The sequence below is a fragment of the Cupressus sempervirens genome, chromosome 2 (assembly GCF_028749045.1).
Source record: "Cupressus sempervirens isolate cs-2001-9-10 chromosome 2, ASM2874904v1, whole genome shotgun sequence".
Classification (NCBI taxonomy): domain Eukaryota; kingdom Viridiplantae; phylum Streptophyta; class Pinopsida; order Cupressales; family Cupressaceae; genus Cupressus; species Cupressus sempervirens.
In genome coordinates, this window is record NC_143119.1 from 468040313 (window position 1) to 468059627 (window position 19315).

The 19315-nt window shown below is 34.5% G+C and overlaps 1 protein-coding gene across 1 annotated transcript in view; it reads right to left on the reverse strand.

Moving 5' to 3' along the window:
• The window catches only part of FANCM (DEAD/DEAH box RNA helicase family protein), a 250892-nt gene that overhangs the window by 178969 nt on the left and 52608 nt on the right, over positions 1-19315 (reverse strand). The window contains exon 13 of the mRNA XM_089814251.1: positions 5564-5757. Coding sequence (XP_089670377.1) covers positions 5564-5757 — 194 coding nt within the window. The remainder of the gene's footprint in view (positions 1-5563; positions 5758-19315) is intronic.

The window sequence follows — 19315 nt, forward strand, 5'->3', positions numbered from 1 at the left end:
CTTAGATTAGATACGTCATTGCCAATTATATTCTCAAAAGGATAGATGTTATTCTAGTTTATAGCGGCAGCATAGTGTGGAGTGGTATGTTATCTTACACATATACGATAGATATTTCTTATATCCTCGCGATAGCTTACTGGTGTCCGCAGAGAGTTAACAATATTCCTACTATGACATACAATAATCTCCTTGCCTTCACAATGGGCGACAAAATGATTTTGGATTCCGGCATCAGCATATTCCGTGCACTATTTTTTAGGAGTCACGAGGAGTTGCTTCTCAAGTTGAGACATGGTGTCATTGATAGCCCTAGCAAACTGATGCAGCGGATGTATCTTGTGCATCCTGGATCAGTTTGGGATCGAGTGTTGGTCAAAGTGTTTGAGCATTCTACAAAGCTGATTTGTGTGATTCCTTATGGGTAACTAATGTTGTGGAGGGCAGTGTTGATGTTTGGTAGCTTCTATCAAGTAAACCTATATAAAAAACTATATATGAGATATAATTTATGTGTGTGTTCATTATATTTAAGATATAGGTATATTATTATATGAGATAAATTAATATAATACATATATAACCATGAATATAATAAATCATATATAACTACATATATAATAAATCATTGCCATTTGGAACATAGATAACAATACATCCAATAGTGCTTAGTACATTTGATGCAATCCATGAGAATCAACATGGTATCAAATTTTCAGGCTACAAATGTAAAAAAATATAAAAGATGTAGAACAATGAAAATATAATAGAGGAAGAAATAATCCCTGTGATTCTCTTTGGATTCAACGTTTTGTTTTTATGAATTCATTATGTGTATCAGTCTGCCTTGCTATGGTGGTTGATGACAACAATCAATAATGAAAATTGAGGACATTACCCTCATTATTGGCATCCCTTCCACTGTTGAAACAACAAAGTCAAGGCGATTTGGAAGAAGTGGATTGCTTTGGACGAGCTAAGGATTAGAGTCTAGACGTGGCTCAAATAGTCTCTTCCTGCACCGAAAAAGCTAAAGAAAGCACACACAAGAGATTGATTTGATTCGAGTTGCAACCCCAACAATCTGAGAAAACCGAGCCATTTGAATTTCACATAGACAGTGTAAAGAGAGGCCTACAGTGTAGAGAAGCAGCTTAGAGAAATGTGGCCTGACAAGCAAGGATGTGAGTGGCTATCGGTAAGGGTGGTTCGCAGATATTTTGTTCGCATTCGTTGTTTCTGCAAAAAGAACTCATTGAGGCCTTGGGCTAGAGTCTTCCACCGCTATCCTTTGTTTATCATATCATAACATCATTGTGTGGACAATCATATATAAATATATATATTCAAATTTTTTGGAAGTGAAGTTATTGTTACCAACATTTCCTGTAAGAGTTTTGGAAGTTGTGTATATACAAACATTTTGATGAGTAACAATTGGAAACTATGAACTGTTGCTCTCTTTTGATATTGATAAACTAAACAGCCAGTAAGCTTGCAAGTTGAACACACAACAAATTAGACCTTGTTTACCTAGTGGACCCTTATTGTTTGGTTAATTCCTAAGATAACATATCATTCAAAAAAAAAAATGCGGTATTGCGTTGGGTAAAGTGAAGGAATCGAAACACCCTAATAATGACATCATATACTCTCATCGCATAAATGGGTCAGTAGGCATTGACCGTGCAAAGGAAGTGAGTGGTGTCCTATGTCACGTAGGTGCACAGGACCCACCACAAATTAAATTGAGATTATAGGGAGAAGATTTAATACAAGAAGCCCATCGAAATACATAGAGATATAACAAGGTAAAGTCAAGATTTATATGTTATAATTTCTATACATCGAATTTATTATTGTTTTCTTTGATATATATATATATATATATATATATATATATATATATATATATATATATATATATATATATATATATATATATATATATATATATATATAAGGTGCGGAATTTTCTTATATAAATAAAAAGTGTCATTATATATACAATAAGATGTAAATTAAAATATATATATATATAAGATGGAACATATGTACTAAGGACCCGGTTGGAGTTTTTTCAGAGCCTCGCTAAGCATCCCAACCATCAGCAGTAGAGGCTTAGGCACCACCCATGGCATTTGGGTCAACATATAATTTAAGGGGCAAGAAAATAATAGGCAATTCTATGGGACTGATGCCATTAAGTGGGTGGATATAGGGAACACCCGCCCTCGAATTCTGTAGGCGGTTTGCATGGCGATAACCTTTACCATTCACCAATATGTTCAAAGTATAAATTTAAATCAAACATCTATCTATATTATATTGGTATGATCTTATTACACAAAATTATTTATTATTCTTGAGTATTATATCAGTTTTTCTCTTCTTTCTGTATTTCAGTGCGTACAATAAGAGCTATGTACCTTGATCATCTCCTTTGAGGATTTTCTTGCAAGAAAACGACTAATATCAGATTTAGAGGGAGTCTGACATTTCTTCAAAGGTAAAGGATCTCAAAATATTGATGTTCAAAAAGAGTTTGACACATCCGTCTAAAGGAGCAGATAAAAGATATGTTTCATTTGATATTTGAAGATTTTGATCATACCAAAATCAGACATAATTTTGACTTCATTTTAACTTTTGGTATCATGCATATGACTACATGATCCAATGGGCCTACCCCTATGTACATCATGAGGAAGTGACAACTTCCAAATAATCATCTCTTGTATTTGTAGAAGTTATTGGAAGGTAACAATCTTACAATAACTTAAGTCATGATATATATTTTATGTAAATGTTGAAACAAATCACGATGGATTATATCTTGTAAATCAACAATTAAGTGTTACATGTCATTCACTTGACTATCTATAGGTTGTTTGTATAGATATATAATAGGATTTTGGTGAATATTATATGTTGATATTCTACAGGCCATTAGTTTATGAAGTACTAGGTAAATATCATGTGTTGATATTCTCAAGACCAATCCTCGTGATATCAGATGTGATATCAAACCTTATTGAGTACTTGGTGGATATCATATGTTGATATTCTGTAGGCCATTACTCAGAGTATTTAGTGAATATTAAATGTTGATATTTTCAAGGTGAATACTCATTATATCAAATATGATATTAAAATGTTACTCAGAGTATTTGGTGAATATAATATGTTGATATTCTGGAGGCATATACTCATGATATCAAAATGGTAATCAAAGATATCTTTAAAATTTGTCATTCCTGATATTACCAATGGTGTAATATCTCTCTTGTGTTTATCCTCCCTAGTAAAGGAGTGTTGATGTTTCGTAGCTTCTGTCAAATAAACCTATATATAAAATTATATATGAGATATAATTTATATATGTGCGTTCATTTTATTTGACATATAAGTTTATTATTATATGGGAGAAATTAATATATAATATATATATAACTATGATTAAATTTGTTATTATATTAATTCTCTAATTAACGAATAGACATGTCCCATGAAGGGACATGTCTCTTCATAGCATATGCTCATTATAAATAAGAGATTGTTGTCGTTTGGAACATACATACAATTACATCAGTAGAGCTTAGCACATTTGCTGCGATCCATGAGAATCAACAGGCGGATAATTTTGTCCACATTTTCAACCCTTCCTAAACGTCAATTTGTTTTATTAGGGATTAGCCTTTCAACGAGGTCTTATAACGAGACAGATAGGCAACCCATCCAAGGTTGGCAGTTTCATGCAAGACATCTTGTGACTGCATTTCAGGAGTTTATCAAATGTCACCATGGATTAGAGACGATTTCCTAAATTTCAGGAGGGGCCCCTATTTTTCAAAAGTGGGACTATTTTTGTGGACACTGCCACACTAGCATAAGGCTCTATGATTCATTTTGGATTTTGGGGGCAATTTCCTAAATTTTAAGGAGATCTCTATTTTTTATGAAGAGATAGGCAGTTGGCATGTTACTTGCGAGAACCTCATCCTAGGCCTGATGCAACATTACTCTCTAACAAGAAAGGCCACTTTGTGAGTTTTGGGAATTCAAATAACATCTAAAGTTTCAACCTTTCATATTTGAGAAATCAAGGTCACCTGGAGACAGGGAAACCTTGTCATCTCAGAAACTAGTACCAGTATTGGTACAGCTATTTTTCAAAAATGGGAAACAAGGGTTCTTGGAGATGGCAAATTTTTTTACTATAATTTAATGATTTCCAAAAAATATCATAACATAGAGCTTTGGAAACCAAAACGATGGAAAGTTTTAAGTATGAACATTAAAACCATTGAATCAAAATATCAAATCTAAGATTCAAATCAGAAATAGTAATAAAAATATAAAAATACTAATATTAACGCAAAAGCCTACAACACAATGGTAAGTTGTGAGCCTCTCATCTGGGAGGTCTCGGATTCAAGTTTACTTGAGCTTAACACATAATAATAACTAATCTCAACAAATAATAATAAAATGATAAATAATCTATGCCTCAGCTTATTACTTGTCAAAAACTAATAATACTAATAGTAATGTGATTTACTCATTTAATATTATGTCATTTAGAGTCAAATAGTTCAAAACTCACACTGCATATCTGATTTCTTAGTATCACAGATGATCATATCTGATTATCATTACATATTTAAATTTGAAATTCAAAAAAATATAATTTGATGCTAAATCGCTCATTTTCAAACAAAAATCTCAGAACCGTAAGCAAAACTCAGAAATCTATCTTGTATCATCGACTCCACAATGTTTTGATTATCGATCTCAAGGTCTTCAGCTCTGATGCCGTCCAGGTCTTCCATTATTATGACTTTTTTATATGCTTTTTCCTCAGAAAACGTGCGGAATATGTCAAAATACATGGCAAGAGCCACTAAAATCCAAGCATTACATCTGATTAGTGGTATGTAACAGCTCAGTAAAGCTCAAATAAGTTTCCCAAGTTCGCTATTATTGCATGTATTGGTTGCATTTTCTATTACTTTTTGTTCATTTCAAGTGGAAAACCTCAAAAAAAAACACGAGAAAGAAACAGAAAAAATAAATTAAAAAAGAAAATCAGAGTTCCATCAGCAGATTCAGTTTGGAAATCTCAAACTACAATTTCTTTCTTTTTTTGATACTGTCTAGTGAAAACAATAGTACAAAAACAAGAAGAAGCTATACAGTAAGCATGCATGCTGCAAAAATAAAGAAACATATCAGTTTCTATAAATGACCATAACATCACATATGGATCTCCAATCTTCCATATTGCATCTCATAGTTTACTTGAGATATGTGAAGCACACAAATTATGGCATAATTATGAAATAGAAATCAAAATGATTAGTATCTTGTCTATCCTTCCTTAGAGCTAGTGCACATCCTTGGAAACAACACATAGAAAAAGAAATAATTATAGTGAAGCCTATTCCTAAAACCATAAGTTACAACTTATATTAAATTCTTGATGATTACAAATGTCATGACCCACTATTATCTCATCGGCTACCAATATTTAAAAATAATAAGCACATTCAATGAATCATACCCCTGTTGCAGCTTTTGTTGAAGCATCTCAAGTGCAGGTCTTATTCCATGACTAAAAAGCAACTTATAGATATGATAAAGAGTAATAGCTGCTCCAAAATATGCCTCCACTTCTCCATACTGCGGTTGTGCGAGAAATGCAGGAGGAGATTGACGGAATCTATCTCTTGCTGTTAGAAATTCAAATGGTGTTAACTGCGACAAAAGTTCACAAACAAATCAGTACAAATAGCATGTATTCACACTAGACTAATACCCAAAAAAAATTAGATAAAATCAACAAGGCAGTAATTCAACAACAAAATAATTCATTATAACTTGTTTTACTACAATCGATGTCATGCACCAGAAAAATGTTTTGACTTTGTAGAAAGAACAAAATATAATTGATGTGCTTCATTCATTCTCATGAGAGATGAGTTATTGTTAACCATTCCTCATGAATCATGAATCAAAGAATTTGACTCCAAAACTACATAGTTGAATCCTCATAGCAATATCATAAACATAATTGATAATTCCCAAGAAATTGTCCAAAAAACCAAAAGAAATTGATTTATAATTTTCACACAAAATATGATTATGGAAATTATAGACAATAGATTTTTTATCCATGCTGCCATCTCTTAAACTTGCTCGAATGGCATTAGTTTGTATAGTGCATTACAGTTGAAGAAATTTGTAGCTTACTTATAGCCTATAAAAAACTTAAAGACAACAATATAAACCATACCCAATGATTTTATTGTTATGCTCCACGGAGTTTCCAGGATAGGGATGTTTTAGGGGATGGGGACGTGTTTCTAGTACGGGTACAGGTCAAAGCCAAAATTTAGGGGACGGCGACTAAAACCATAGGGGATTTTTATATATAGAGACAGAATTCAAATATGTGTATCATAACATTGATAAACCATACACCACAGACATTTTAGAAGATCAATACATGGAATATAATCAAATGGCAAATATTAAGTACTTCCATTATAACAATATCACATACATATATAGCAAAAATCAAAATGCCTAAAGGCTTCAAGTATCATGCTGAAATCAGAATGAAATAAAGAGAAGTCCAACTAAAATAGTTAGTAAATACTAAACGCAATCTTTCCTCACTAAACACAATCTTTCCTCACTGCTGCTACTGCTCTTATGTTTTTTTCTTCCTCTTAGCATGTCAAATCTAAAAATTAGTAGAAGAGTTAGTGTTTTAATGGACCAAATATTGGTTGCATACTCTTATTATGCCTTTAAGACGACTAGAGGCCGTGCAAACAATAAAAATTAGAAAAAATTTTGATTTTTTGGGGCGTGTTTTACCTTAACAAGATTGGCTAGAAAAAAGGGAACGGCCAGCAGTTTTGCGGACGAATAGGGGAAGACAAAACCGTTCCAAGTACTGCTGGTCGTCCCCAAGTTTCTTGCCAAAAAAAATGATCGTTTCGGGGACATTTCCGAATTTTCCAAAAAAGGGGATGGCCAAAATCTGTCCCCGCATCCCCGTTTCGTCCTCGGTACAAGTACAACCCCAAAGCCATAGAGGACACGTCCCTGTGGAACATAGTTTTATTGTCAAAACTAATCGCAATAAAAAGCAAGCTGAAAGTGACAATATACAAAATCAACAAGAGCATATACTCATACTGTTCCTCTTATCTTACAAATGATATTGTGGAAAGATCTGCCAGAGTTGATATATGCAATAATATTTTCATATGTGCATCTAATTATACTATTGTCCTCCATTTGTGATGACAAAATAAAGGTTACAGTACAAAACTTTTTCAACTAAGTTTTGCATATCTCTGAGATAATTCACTATATAGTTAGTTAAGATTGATCAACCAATTATTCTCAATTCACCTAGTGAATCCTTTTGTTCAAGTCTTTCATCAAGTCCTTTTCATTTTCCATTTTATTAAGCCTATGCTTGATTTTTGAAGCCTTCAAAGTCCTTATCTACATTTTCAAGTGTGTATCTACCCGCTTTTAGTCATTTGGTTTCGTCTAATCCCTTTCTTTCGATTTTCCCTCCGATTCGGTATCTTAGGGCTTAATCGAACTTGGCAATCAAACGATATGATCATTTAAGTGCCCAAAAGGTGTACTCTCCAGATGCAATTGCATATTAAGATACAATGTTATATTTTAAAGTTCACATTCACTTTTTTTTAAATATAACATGAATTGACTTTACGTTATGTTTTTAATTTATTTTATTGCTTAAGTGACTATAGAACACTTTATGTTATATTTTCATGTTGAGTTGCTTTTAAATTTTTAACTTAAGTGAATTTATTAACTATATAGTTTAACTTATTTTTGGAAATTACTTTTTTTTTAATTTTAAAACATCTAAGTTAAATATTAATTTTTGAATAATATTTACACGCAATATATTTACTATATAGTGTAAAGATTATTTTTGACCCAATTGACTAATATTGACTCGATAATCAATCAAGCATGTGCTTAATTGGTCTTTTAAGTTGTGCAAACTCAACTTACATGTTTTTATGCAAATGCATCCCTAGAGTGCGATTTGCACTAGAAATGCATGTAATGGACTTCCTAGAGTCCACTTTGCACGAAAAATCCCCTTTACATGTAAATCACTTTACATGTAATTGCCTCTTGAAAATGTGATTTGCACTACAAAGGCATTTAATGGACTTAGGGTTTTTACATACTAAGTGTTACCTATAATACCCTATGTAGAGTGTGATCTTGCATTCAAATACATGTAATTGCATCCCAAGTCCATGATTTTACCTTCCAAGGCCAAAAACACCCAAAGCAGATTACATATTGCATATTTTAAAACATGCAATAGGGCTGGGAGAGTGATTTGCTTCTTCAACTCCATTTACATGCATTTCAAAATATTTTTTCCCATGGAGAGTGCAATTCGCTTTACCAACCTTCAAATGTATACATTTTGAATATGTAAACTTCCCCATAGAGTGTGTTTGGACATACATGTAAATGCTATTTGACAACACGATTTTGCATCTTGAAGCCAAAAACGGCTATTGTTCATGCATTTGGAGGGAACATTTTTGACAAAAATGCCCAAATTTCTCTTTCCAACCCACGAAATCCATCAAGGAGGCCTGTCTTTGAGTTTGGATGCACATATTTGCATTCGGGATTTATATTTTTTACCCTTCCTTGCAAAAACAGCTCCTATTCATGCATCCGGAGGGCAGGCTTTTGCCCAAAAAAGTCCCAAATACATAAGTTTTTCTAAAAACATTTTGCATTTGGAGGTGTGAGGATCACATTTTTGGCATATACATGTAAAAATGCCTCATGCTTTGACATTGGAAGATCACATTTGCAAGCTTTGAAATAGTCGAGAGCTATTTGGAAAATTTGAATTTGGAGGAAAGTCTTTCTTTCCAACTTCTCTCTCTTCCACATTTGGCTCATTGAGCTCCAAGAAAGTAAAACAATTTCGACTTTGTTTGTGTTTTCTTAGTTTTGCTATTTTGTCACATATTTTGGCTTATCTTTGTACATTTGTTCAAAGTCATGTTTTTTATTTTCCCTTCGATTCAATATATCTTAGGACTTAGTCGGACTTATTTATCAAAAGATATAACATTTAAGTGTCCGAAAAGTGGACTGCTCAGGCGCAATTGCATATTTAAAACATGGATGTTATATTCTAATATTGAGTTTTACTTTTTGGAAAATATAACTTTAAATAACTTTATGTTATGTTTCTAAGTTACTTTATCACTTAAGTGATTTAAGTGACTATAATGCACTATATACTCTAATTTAATGTTGGATTACTTTAATGTTTTATTTAAAACATCTAAGTAAAATGCTTCTTTTAAATATAAATAAATATTTACACAATATGTAAACTATATTGTGTAAATATTCTACTTTAACCCATTTAAAATGATTTTTACTCAACAGTCAATTAGACGTGTTAACTGGGAAGTTTAAGATGTTCAACTCAACAATATATCTTTTGTTAAATATGCTTCATGCAATTACATCCATAGAGTGTGATTTTGCCTTGCAAACCCAAATGCATGTAAAGTCAAAGTCTATTTTCAACACAAGTAAATGCACTTGGAGAGTGCGATTTGCAGTTGGAGTCAAAAATAACATATGTGAATGCAATCCAAGAGTGCAATTTTGCACTTGAAGAGAAAGAATGACTAACGCAAATGAAAAAGAAAGTCATTTCAAATATGTAAAGGGCTTCCAAGAGTTTGATATACATGAAAGCTCTCTTTTACATGTAAAAATGTCACATAATTGCACTTATATAGTGCGATTTGCATCAGAAAGCTCCAAATATGTAAATGCTAAGTTTTTAAAACATGCAATGAACTTTCGAGAGTCTAGTTTGCATGTAAAGACTCAATTCCAGCCTAGGCATTACATGTAAATGGCCTTCTAACGTGCAATTTGTACTAAAACATGACTTTTCCAAGTTATTTTACATATGTAATCACTCTTCTAGAGTCCGATTTGCATGGAAATTGCTTATACATGCTAGGCATTGCATGTAACGACCCTCATAGAGTGTGATTAGCAATTCCAACTCACATACATATTTATTTTAAATATGCAATTGCATGTGAAGAGTCAAATTTTGCTCACCAAGCAAAAACGTTGGCATTTGAGAAGGAAATAACACATGTAATGGCACTTGTAGAGTGTGATTAGGCGTTTATAACCGTCCCATGTAACAACAGCAAAAGGGCACTTTTTTTTCCCAAAACGCCCAAAGACAATCAAAAACGCCCATGTAAATCCATTTGGAAGGCAAGTTTTGGAGTTTGAATGCATATATATGCATACGACATCCACATCTCTTACTATTTCAACCAAAAAGGCACATGTAAATGCATTTGGAGGGCAAGCTTTTTCTCCAAAAATGCCCAAGAATATGCATTTCACCAAAAGGTTTTGCATTTGAAGAGGATTATTGACCACATTTTGGCATGTATATGTAAAAATGTTCATGCGTTTGACCTTGGAGTATACAATTTGCAACTTTCAATTTGTCGAAAGCTCCTATGTTGTTGCAGGCGTTTGCACTTGGAGATTCCAATCTTGGAGAAGCCTTTTTCAATTCAACTTCTCTTTCCACCATTTTTGGCTCATTGAGCTCCAAGTAAAAGAATTCAACTTTCTTATGTTTCTCACTTAGTTTGGTAAATTATTGCATTATTTGGCTCATTTTCGTCCATTTGTTCAAACTCAGCTCATATTGCTTTAATTTTTGTCTTTAAGTAAATTGAAATCTTCCCATTCCAAATGCTAAAAAATCTGCCAAACTCCAAAAACAAAATTACATGTAGAAGAAAATCTTGAAGCTTGTCATGTTTGAGTCAATAGTAAGAGGTAAATTGTTTTTTTCTTAGATTTGCTTGCTTGTTTGTTGCTTGTTTTTTTTTCCTTTTTTGAAAGAAAGTTGAGGATTTCTTCCCCCCAAGAATGCAAGTACATACATGCTTCCATCATTCATGCCAATCCATATTTCATCCATTTTCCTGAACTCCATTCCTCAACCCATGCAATTGCATCCTTTGAACCCCATTACATGTGCTTCTCAAGTAAAAATGATTCATTTTTACCACATGTAATTACCTCTAGAGAACCCTATTTTGGTAAATGCTCACACTTTTTTAAATACAAAAGTTGTCATTTTCCACATTTCCATTTGTATCCAACTTGCATTCTTGGCCATACAAACGAAAGCCCATCTTTGCCCACACGCAATCCACCATTCTAAGCCTGATTTTGTTCATTCTTGCCAAAATACAAGTCATTTTGTTCATTTCCAGCCATCAAATGTGTTCAATAAGTATCTTATCCATACTTTGAGCACCTATCCTTCATATCGATCTGTCATTGAGACACAAAAAACCCAAACCCTCATGGATTCATTCCCATTGGAAGATGTTTTCTCTCTTTCGAATCTTCATGTTACAGTGATCTCTTCCAATCAAGAAAACATGCTTTGATTCTCAAGAAACAATTATTCTTATGGTCTCCACTTTCCCAATGATAGCCTTGGAACTTGTGTTCGTGCAGAAATGCACCAAAGCAACTTTGATAAAAAAACACACACAGAGAAATCAATTAAAGATGTTGATGGGAAAGTTGTTCCGGGTTTACATCCAAACATCATTAGAAGGTTTTCAAAGTGTTAGAAACTCCAGAAGGAGCAAACTTGATAAGAACAATTCACATAGTGAAATGAGGGAAAGCTTGGTTACATCAAGTTTTCAAATGACAATTGGCAATTCATCAAAGAGAATATAATGGCATGGAATACAAGGACCTTCGTTTTGACGATCATCCACGTTTGCACCATCAAGTACAAGGCCTTTGCGGATAATTTACAATATTAATTCATTCAGAATCAACCACTTCAACATTTTCTTCAAGTGTTTTTCAGCTTTGTAGTTGCAGAAGATCAATTCAATGTGATAAAATTGCATGTCCCCATCATTGTAAAAAAAAAATCTTTTATTGTACGCAAGAAAGCTCTGCCAAACTTGTGCAAGCATAACTTTAATTGTATAGTAACAATTTGGAAGAAAATAAAAGAAGCAATTGGATTCGAAGCTTTGACTGGAAGCAATTGTGATAACACACTTTGGAAGCTTTGACAATAATTTGTGTCTATTGTCTTCAATTCATGTTTTATTGTGCGTTTAAATAATAGAACATAGTGAGTTAAGAAAGAATCGAAGCCGAAGCTTTGATTGGGAGCGATTGTGGCGATATATAGACTAGAAGCTTTAACTGTAACTTTTATTACATCATCTTTAAAGCTCTTATTTTCATGGAATTAAGCTCGAGGTAGAATCTATTTCTCCTAGGTCCTTCAATTACATCCACCTTTCCACTTGCAATTTATTTCTGGCACCGAAATAGGATTTCCTTGGAATCTGAACATGATTTCAAAGTTCTGAGACCTGTTTTCGAGTACCCATATTGTCCCTGGGGTTTGTGTACCCAACAATCAAGAGCGCATTGCACCCCTGATGCTCAAGGGGCATATTGCATGGCTAATGGGCCAATCAAAGTCGCAGTGCACCACTGATGAGGCCCTATTTTAACCCATTTTTCCCAGGTACTATGTTTCGGAAAATCGGGTGTTAACTTCTAAGATAGTCAGCCTACGGAAGTTAGTCAATTCTGATCTATATATATCCCCTCCATTTGCTCTATTTCTCATCCACAATCATAACAAGACATCTAGCATTCAAGCATTCAAGTTTCAAGCCTTCAAGGGTTCATTCAAGCATCCCACTATTGAAGATCAAGGATTCTAGCTCTCAAGCAATTGAAGGAGTTTATCTTCAAGATCTCCTTCAATCTATTCAAGATCCTTTGTTGTGTCTTCTAGATCCATTCATCTTCATCTTCTCGGTTCAAATTCGTTGGTGAAGTCAAGCACATTGCATTCGATTCATCATCCCACTTAGAGGTCAAGGCACAACACCGCAAACAGGCACAACACCGCAAACAGGGCACCATGACGAGCAAGGTGATGGAACCCTTATTTTTGCAAAAATATGGGCATCCATTTGAGAAAGAGAGCTTGAACCTATATTAAAGCCTCAGAATGACAGAACCATGGGCCCAGAGAAATAAATTATACTTGTCACATGTGGTTGCAAAAGCTGAATCAGAAGAGCAAGCATTTTTAACTACCGTCCAACTATGGATGTCAAGGACAGGAAGCATTAGAAGAAGAGGGTGAATGTTCTTAGAGAGAGAGACTTTGTTGATATGCACTTGAACCTATATTAAAGCCTCAGAATGACAGAACCATGGGCCCGGAGAAATAATTTATACTTGTCACATGTGGTTGCAAAAGCTAAATCAGAAGAGCAAGCATCTTTTACTGCCGCCCAACTTTGGATGTCAAGGACAGGAAGCATTAGAAGAAGAGGGTGAATGTTCTTATAACAGTAACAGTCACTAGAAGTTATAGGTGTTACAGCTGAGGAATAGATTGTGAGATACGAGTGGTGAGAAATAATACAGTACCACACTGTACAGTATTTTCTCTTTTGCAGATGGTTTTGATTGTCTCTTCATACTTGTTGGAACACTAGGAGCAGTTGGAATTGGTCTTTTCATTTCTATCTACATGCTACTATTCTCTAGAATTGTGAACACAGCAAAAGTTATCGCTTATAGGTGCAAATATCAGAATGACTGATCAATAGTTTTGGGGAATACAATAAACATTTCATGGAAAGTGCAAACAGCAAACAGCAGCCACCTTTACACTATTGAACATCACTGACTTCCAACTTCCATCAAATATGCAGTCATACAGCAATTGCTTAAGAAGTTATTACACAATAATTGGTAGGAAACTTGTTTGGGGACACAGCTATATATATATATATATATATATACACATACTTGGCACTTTGCATAAGGATGAGACTTCAATAGAAAAGTCGGTGAGAAGCCACATCAGTATTTGATACTCTTCTCTCAGCACGTAAACTACATGCAGCAAATTATGAATGATATCACAAAGACATTCATGTGGAATGAATATACAACTAACGAAAATAATGAAATGATACCTACAGCCAGCGTATGGATAGAAAGAGAACAAAAGGTTTATTGAAACAAATAGATAGTATGATGAGTGCCATCATGGACAACCAGTGATATGAAGAATATATGTCAAAACAAGGAACATACCCACAGCAATATTGTGCCTAGTGTTAAAATGAACACCCAAAAAGAATGAAAAGAATATGTCAGATCATCGAATGCATAGGGAAAAATGTTGAAATGAGACGACAACTAGGAAGGTGCCAGATATACAGAGTAATGAAACAGTGATATTAGTATGAAAATACCAAATCCAAAAGAACCAAAGTATGGGGTTTATGGCAAAAACAGGGATGCCGTTAAAAAGTTCTAAGTAGCATCGAATGTCAAAAAACGCACATATGAAGCAGCAAAATCAGATAATGATAATACAGTTGCCAAGCCAAAGGTGGAAAATAGTTTGGGTATTCAATCTCATTCCAGAAACTTGAAGCTAGAGCAGCGATATAAAAGAAAACCAAATCACAAAGTCTTTCATTGCCGAGTATTGCACAGGAATGAAGTGGTGTTTTAAATAATTAACCTTGCAAAGGGTGCGAATGAAATAATAAAAAATCAAAGACACAAGAAAGTAATATACCATTGGCAGATTTATTTGGAAAGGTATTGCAATTAATTAAAAATTGATCTGAAGACAATGCAAGCGAGACTATGTTTTGTGCAGCTACATATTCAACTAAGGAGTTTAAATTATATATTGAAGGAGGGCAACGATAATAGTGTGCATTAATATGATTTAACCATCGAAAGGCATTGGGAGCAGTCTTTAAAGGAGAGCAGCAAAGCATCCAGTCGAAAATCAATTGCGTGAGGAGCTTCAGTTGAGAGTCTGAGAAAATCCGTTGGTTTTAGCGTGATATAGCAAGGAATGAATACAAGGAAGGATATCACCGCCTGAGCAAGGAAATTTGCATCGAAGGTTAATGATTTTCAATTAATTTTTTATATCTTTAATGTTATGGTATCTTTGTTGCAGGTCTGGAGGTATGTGCGTAAACATGGAATTTCTACCTTCTCCACGGGATCACGTCCGACGCTGCAAGACTAAAGAGATTAAAACAGAGTGGAATGCGCAATCTCACTACACTATATCAATCATAATTGGAGATTACGACTTGTAGAAGGAAACTATTTGATGTTTAAAAGATTGAACAGAGAGGTATCCACGGGAAACAAAAGAAACGACATCCAGAAATATAAAGGAGTGATTAAAATGCCAGTTACGTTTGGATATAACTAAACCATGTTTAATGTTGGTTAGCTTTTATTATGAAAAGGTGTGGTGCTTGAGAAGCAACCAACACCCTTATGCCCTTTATAAATATGTGACAAAAGATCAAACAAGTCATCATTCATTATTTTTCAAAAAACTCTCTGCATTCCTAAAGCTTATACGATTTTTTAATTCTTCCTTGAAGAAGATTGAAGTTTAAACCAAGCTATTGGATATTGAATTATTGGGCAAATATTTTCATATTGTGTGATATGAAATTGTGTTGAGTAGAGCATCAACATTTGAGTGTCTTCAACACTAATTTCTCCACAATATAATCAATAAGATTTTTATTTTCTTTAGAATTAAATTACTATGTATTTCGTACTTTGTGATCATCTTTATTTTCTATTAATAATCTGTTATTTGGATAAGTGCATCAAATTATTCGTTGCCATTTAAACTCGACAAATACAAATATTGTGAAATATTGTTATTGGTTTCTTTATATGTATCTATTTTGTCCATATAAGGGTTAAAACATCATAGATTGGTTTAAAAACGCATAAAAACAAAATAATTTGGTGCATGTTGATAATTGAATTGTCTATATATTCAATATACATAATATCATAAAGTTGTATGTGAAAACATATAATTTTGACTATATCGCCCTTTTAAATTTCAGCACTGATCATTAACATCCTCATATTTCTAAATCTATATGCTGGCAATATTCTAATCTTTTTCTTTTAAGGATTTGTTATTTATTTGTTTTTAGTAATTCTTTTAATCTTATTTCAGCACTCACAAGTTTATTAAAGTAATCGTATGTCGAAGATTAATACTCATTATTATCAATCCAAAAGTTTCCTTAAAATCTTGTCATTTAGGGAAATTGTCTTTGCATTGAATCTATCTGCTATAAACGTCTTGGATCCAAGTTTGTTGTCGAGGATCAGGTGTACAGGCCTTGGTTTTGCAGAGCCAAAAGTGCAGTGGATATATATTGAATTTATTGATCTTGTCAAGTTGGCCACAACCGATTAGATATCCCAACATCGAGCAAGCAAGGCTCATAGGATTCTAATCTACGGTTTTGGGCACCAACACAGGGTAGGGCACACCACAACAAGCAAGGCACCACGACGAGCAGGGCAGGGCACACTATGGCGAGCAGGGTAATAACAATGAGCACTCACAAAAACACAATAATCAACTCCACAAGGCCCTAGAGTTTGCTAGAGCAACAAGGTATGATTCACGAGTTTCCCTGACCACTCTACTTTGCTTTTTCTTTGCCCTTTCATCTCTTGTTTTTTGTTGTGGAAATATTCAACTATAAAAACATGCAACCGCATAAACCCTCTACATTATATGTGTGCTTCTTTACAAAAAACCAAACTAACATAAGCAGTAAACAATAAACCTTATATTGTTGGATATGGAGGGATCCGATATGGAGGGAAAAGATGGGGAAGCCGAGATAGAAGCTAAGGACCTTCAAAGAGTTGAATAGGTTCCCAGTCATATCACAATAGGTGACCAATCAAAGATAAAGGAACCACAACTAGTCATAGACATAATGCACATCTCTTGACCAATCGAACAAGACTTCAAGCATATTACACCAGGTGATCAATAAGAGAAAAAGATAGCACAACCAGTCATAGACACACTACACATCTCTCAACTAGTTGAACAAGTCTTCAGGCATATCACACCATGTGATCAATCAAAGATAAAGATATCACAATTACTCATAGGCACATTGCACAGTTTGGGGACTAGTAGTAAATCAGTTCTAGCTCAAGGGAATAATCTTCCACAAAACCACATCTTAGTGATGACATGGCAGGGGGGCTTTATGATACTCCCAGGAATGTTCTCCTCAGCTAGGTTTGGGAACTAATTCGACTCTGGAACAACAACAAGTAATCTGTCAAAGGGCCTAATGGGCTTCCCCCAACTCAATGAATTACCCTAGGAGGGAACTACATCTATGTGAATGGGAAACAATACAAAGGCATAATTAGAAGAAGGAATGCCAGAAAGGTCAAGTATGCAAAGAAGGGAAAGCTGACAGATATTTTGCCAAACTGGTACCAAAGAAGCAATCCTTGAGATCCCACAAATGAGACAAAGGAAACAAATTGAAATTGACAAGAGTATAGTAGAGATATCTCACCTAGCAAAGACAATAGAAGATGAGATATCAAACATCTAAAACCCAACAAAAATGCCTGTCTTGGTATCCAAACATGTACATTAATGATCTAGTGCTCATGAAAGAAAGATTGTTGGCATTAGAACAAAAGAGTCATATGGAAGACATTAAAGTGAGAGAGATCAGCAAAAGTAATTAGAAGTTAACAAAAGAGGTCAATATACTTAGAGAGCAAGTTCAAAAACTGCAATTCAGCTTGGAAAAAGGGGAGTATGAGCTGATCCTACTGAGGAAAGAATTAGGAGAGAAAAAAACAACCATAGGAGACAAGGGAGGAGGAAATGATGGAGGAAGAGATGAGAATCTGCAAATCAAAGAAATACAATCTACCATGGTCATCATTGAACAAAAAGGGAATCAGATAAGAGAACAAATGGAAGAAGTCATGGACCAGCATAGTAACGGAGACAGCGAACATGCCCAGTGAAGTCATAGGAAAGCAAATTTAGAGCCAAATTAGGGAAGAAAGAAAGATAAGCGAAACCTCATCATCAAAGGGTTAAGAGACTACGGAAAACAAGAAACCACAAAAGAGCTAGTAAAGGACTTCCTTAAAGACCAATTCGAATGGAATGGAGCGGTTATGCAAACACAAAGAATTGGAAAGTGGACAAAGGGCTGCAAGGACAGACACGTAAGGGTGACGATAAAGAATGTAGACGACAAAAACAATATTACGAGAAATAAGAGGTCTCTCAAGGGAACACCTATATATCTTGACGATGATTTTACCACATAACCCAACAAGAGGAAAGGAGAAACGAATGGGAAAAAGTTAAAACAGCAAGAGAAAGTGGAAAATGTCCATGGCTGCATATTAGGAAGGCCCATATTAGTGACAATAATAACACATGATAAACAAGAACTCTCAGCCACCCAGGAATTCTTAACAGTATTTAGTTGGAATTGTATAGACTACTTGTGCAGGACAGCACAAGGGTTACGGCCCATAGCCGCGGGCAAAGACATTATCCCGCTCACAAATACACATGAACATGACGGCTGCAAGGTCTCGGAGTTCAATGGTTATAGGAAAATCAAGTGGCAAAGGGCACAAAGGTATCACCATTACGATTAAGTAAATATGGGGCAGATTTATTAATACAGAGAAAGAAGATGCAAACAACCAATACATCTGGATAAAAATAATAGAAAATGAAGTTTCCATTCAAGTGACAGCATGCTACTTCGCTACTAAAGGATCCCATTTTTATAAGAAGGACATAGACCACGAAGACCTAATTACCTCGCTCAAACAGGCCATTTCTGTATTTAGCGCCTTAGGCGAAATTCTGCTCATAGGTGACTTTAATGTTAGGATAGCAAATAGTCAGACTCAATCATGAAAGAGGGTACAAACAAATAGTGATCTGATATGCTTAGAGGGGGTCCAACATTGGGAGAGGTCATCATAGGATGACAAAGGCAAGGTCAATAATTTTGGGCAAAAAAATTGGGTGTCTGTTGCCTTCACAACTATTTACTGTACAGGGTAAAAGCTTAACACATGTGTAACACGATTCAACGTAGAACAGATACTTTATTCATATATGCACTTGTTCATTACAATCCGAATACAATGACTACAATGATCACAATGATTACAACGATGATTCCAGAGTCCATCTCGAACGTGTACATATACCTATCCGAAGGGGTGACTCAAGCATCACGCGCCCGTTCAA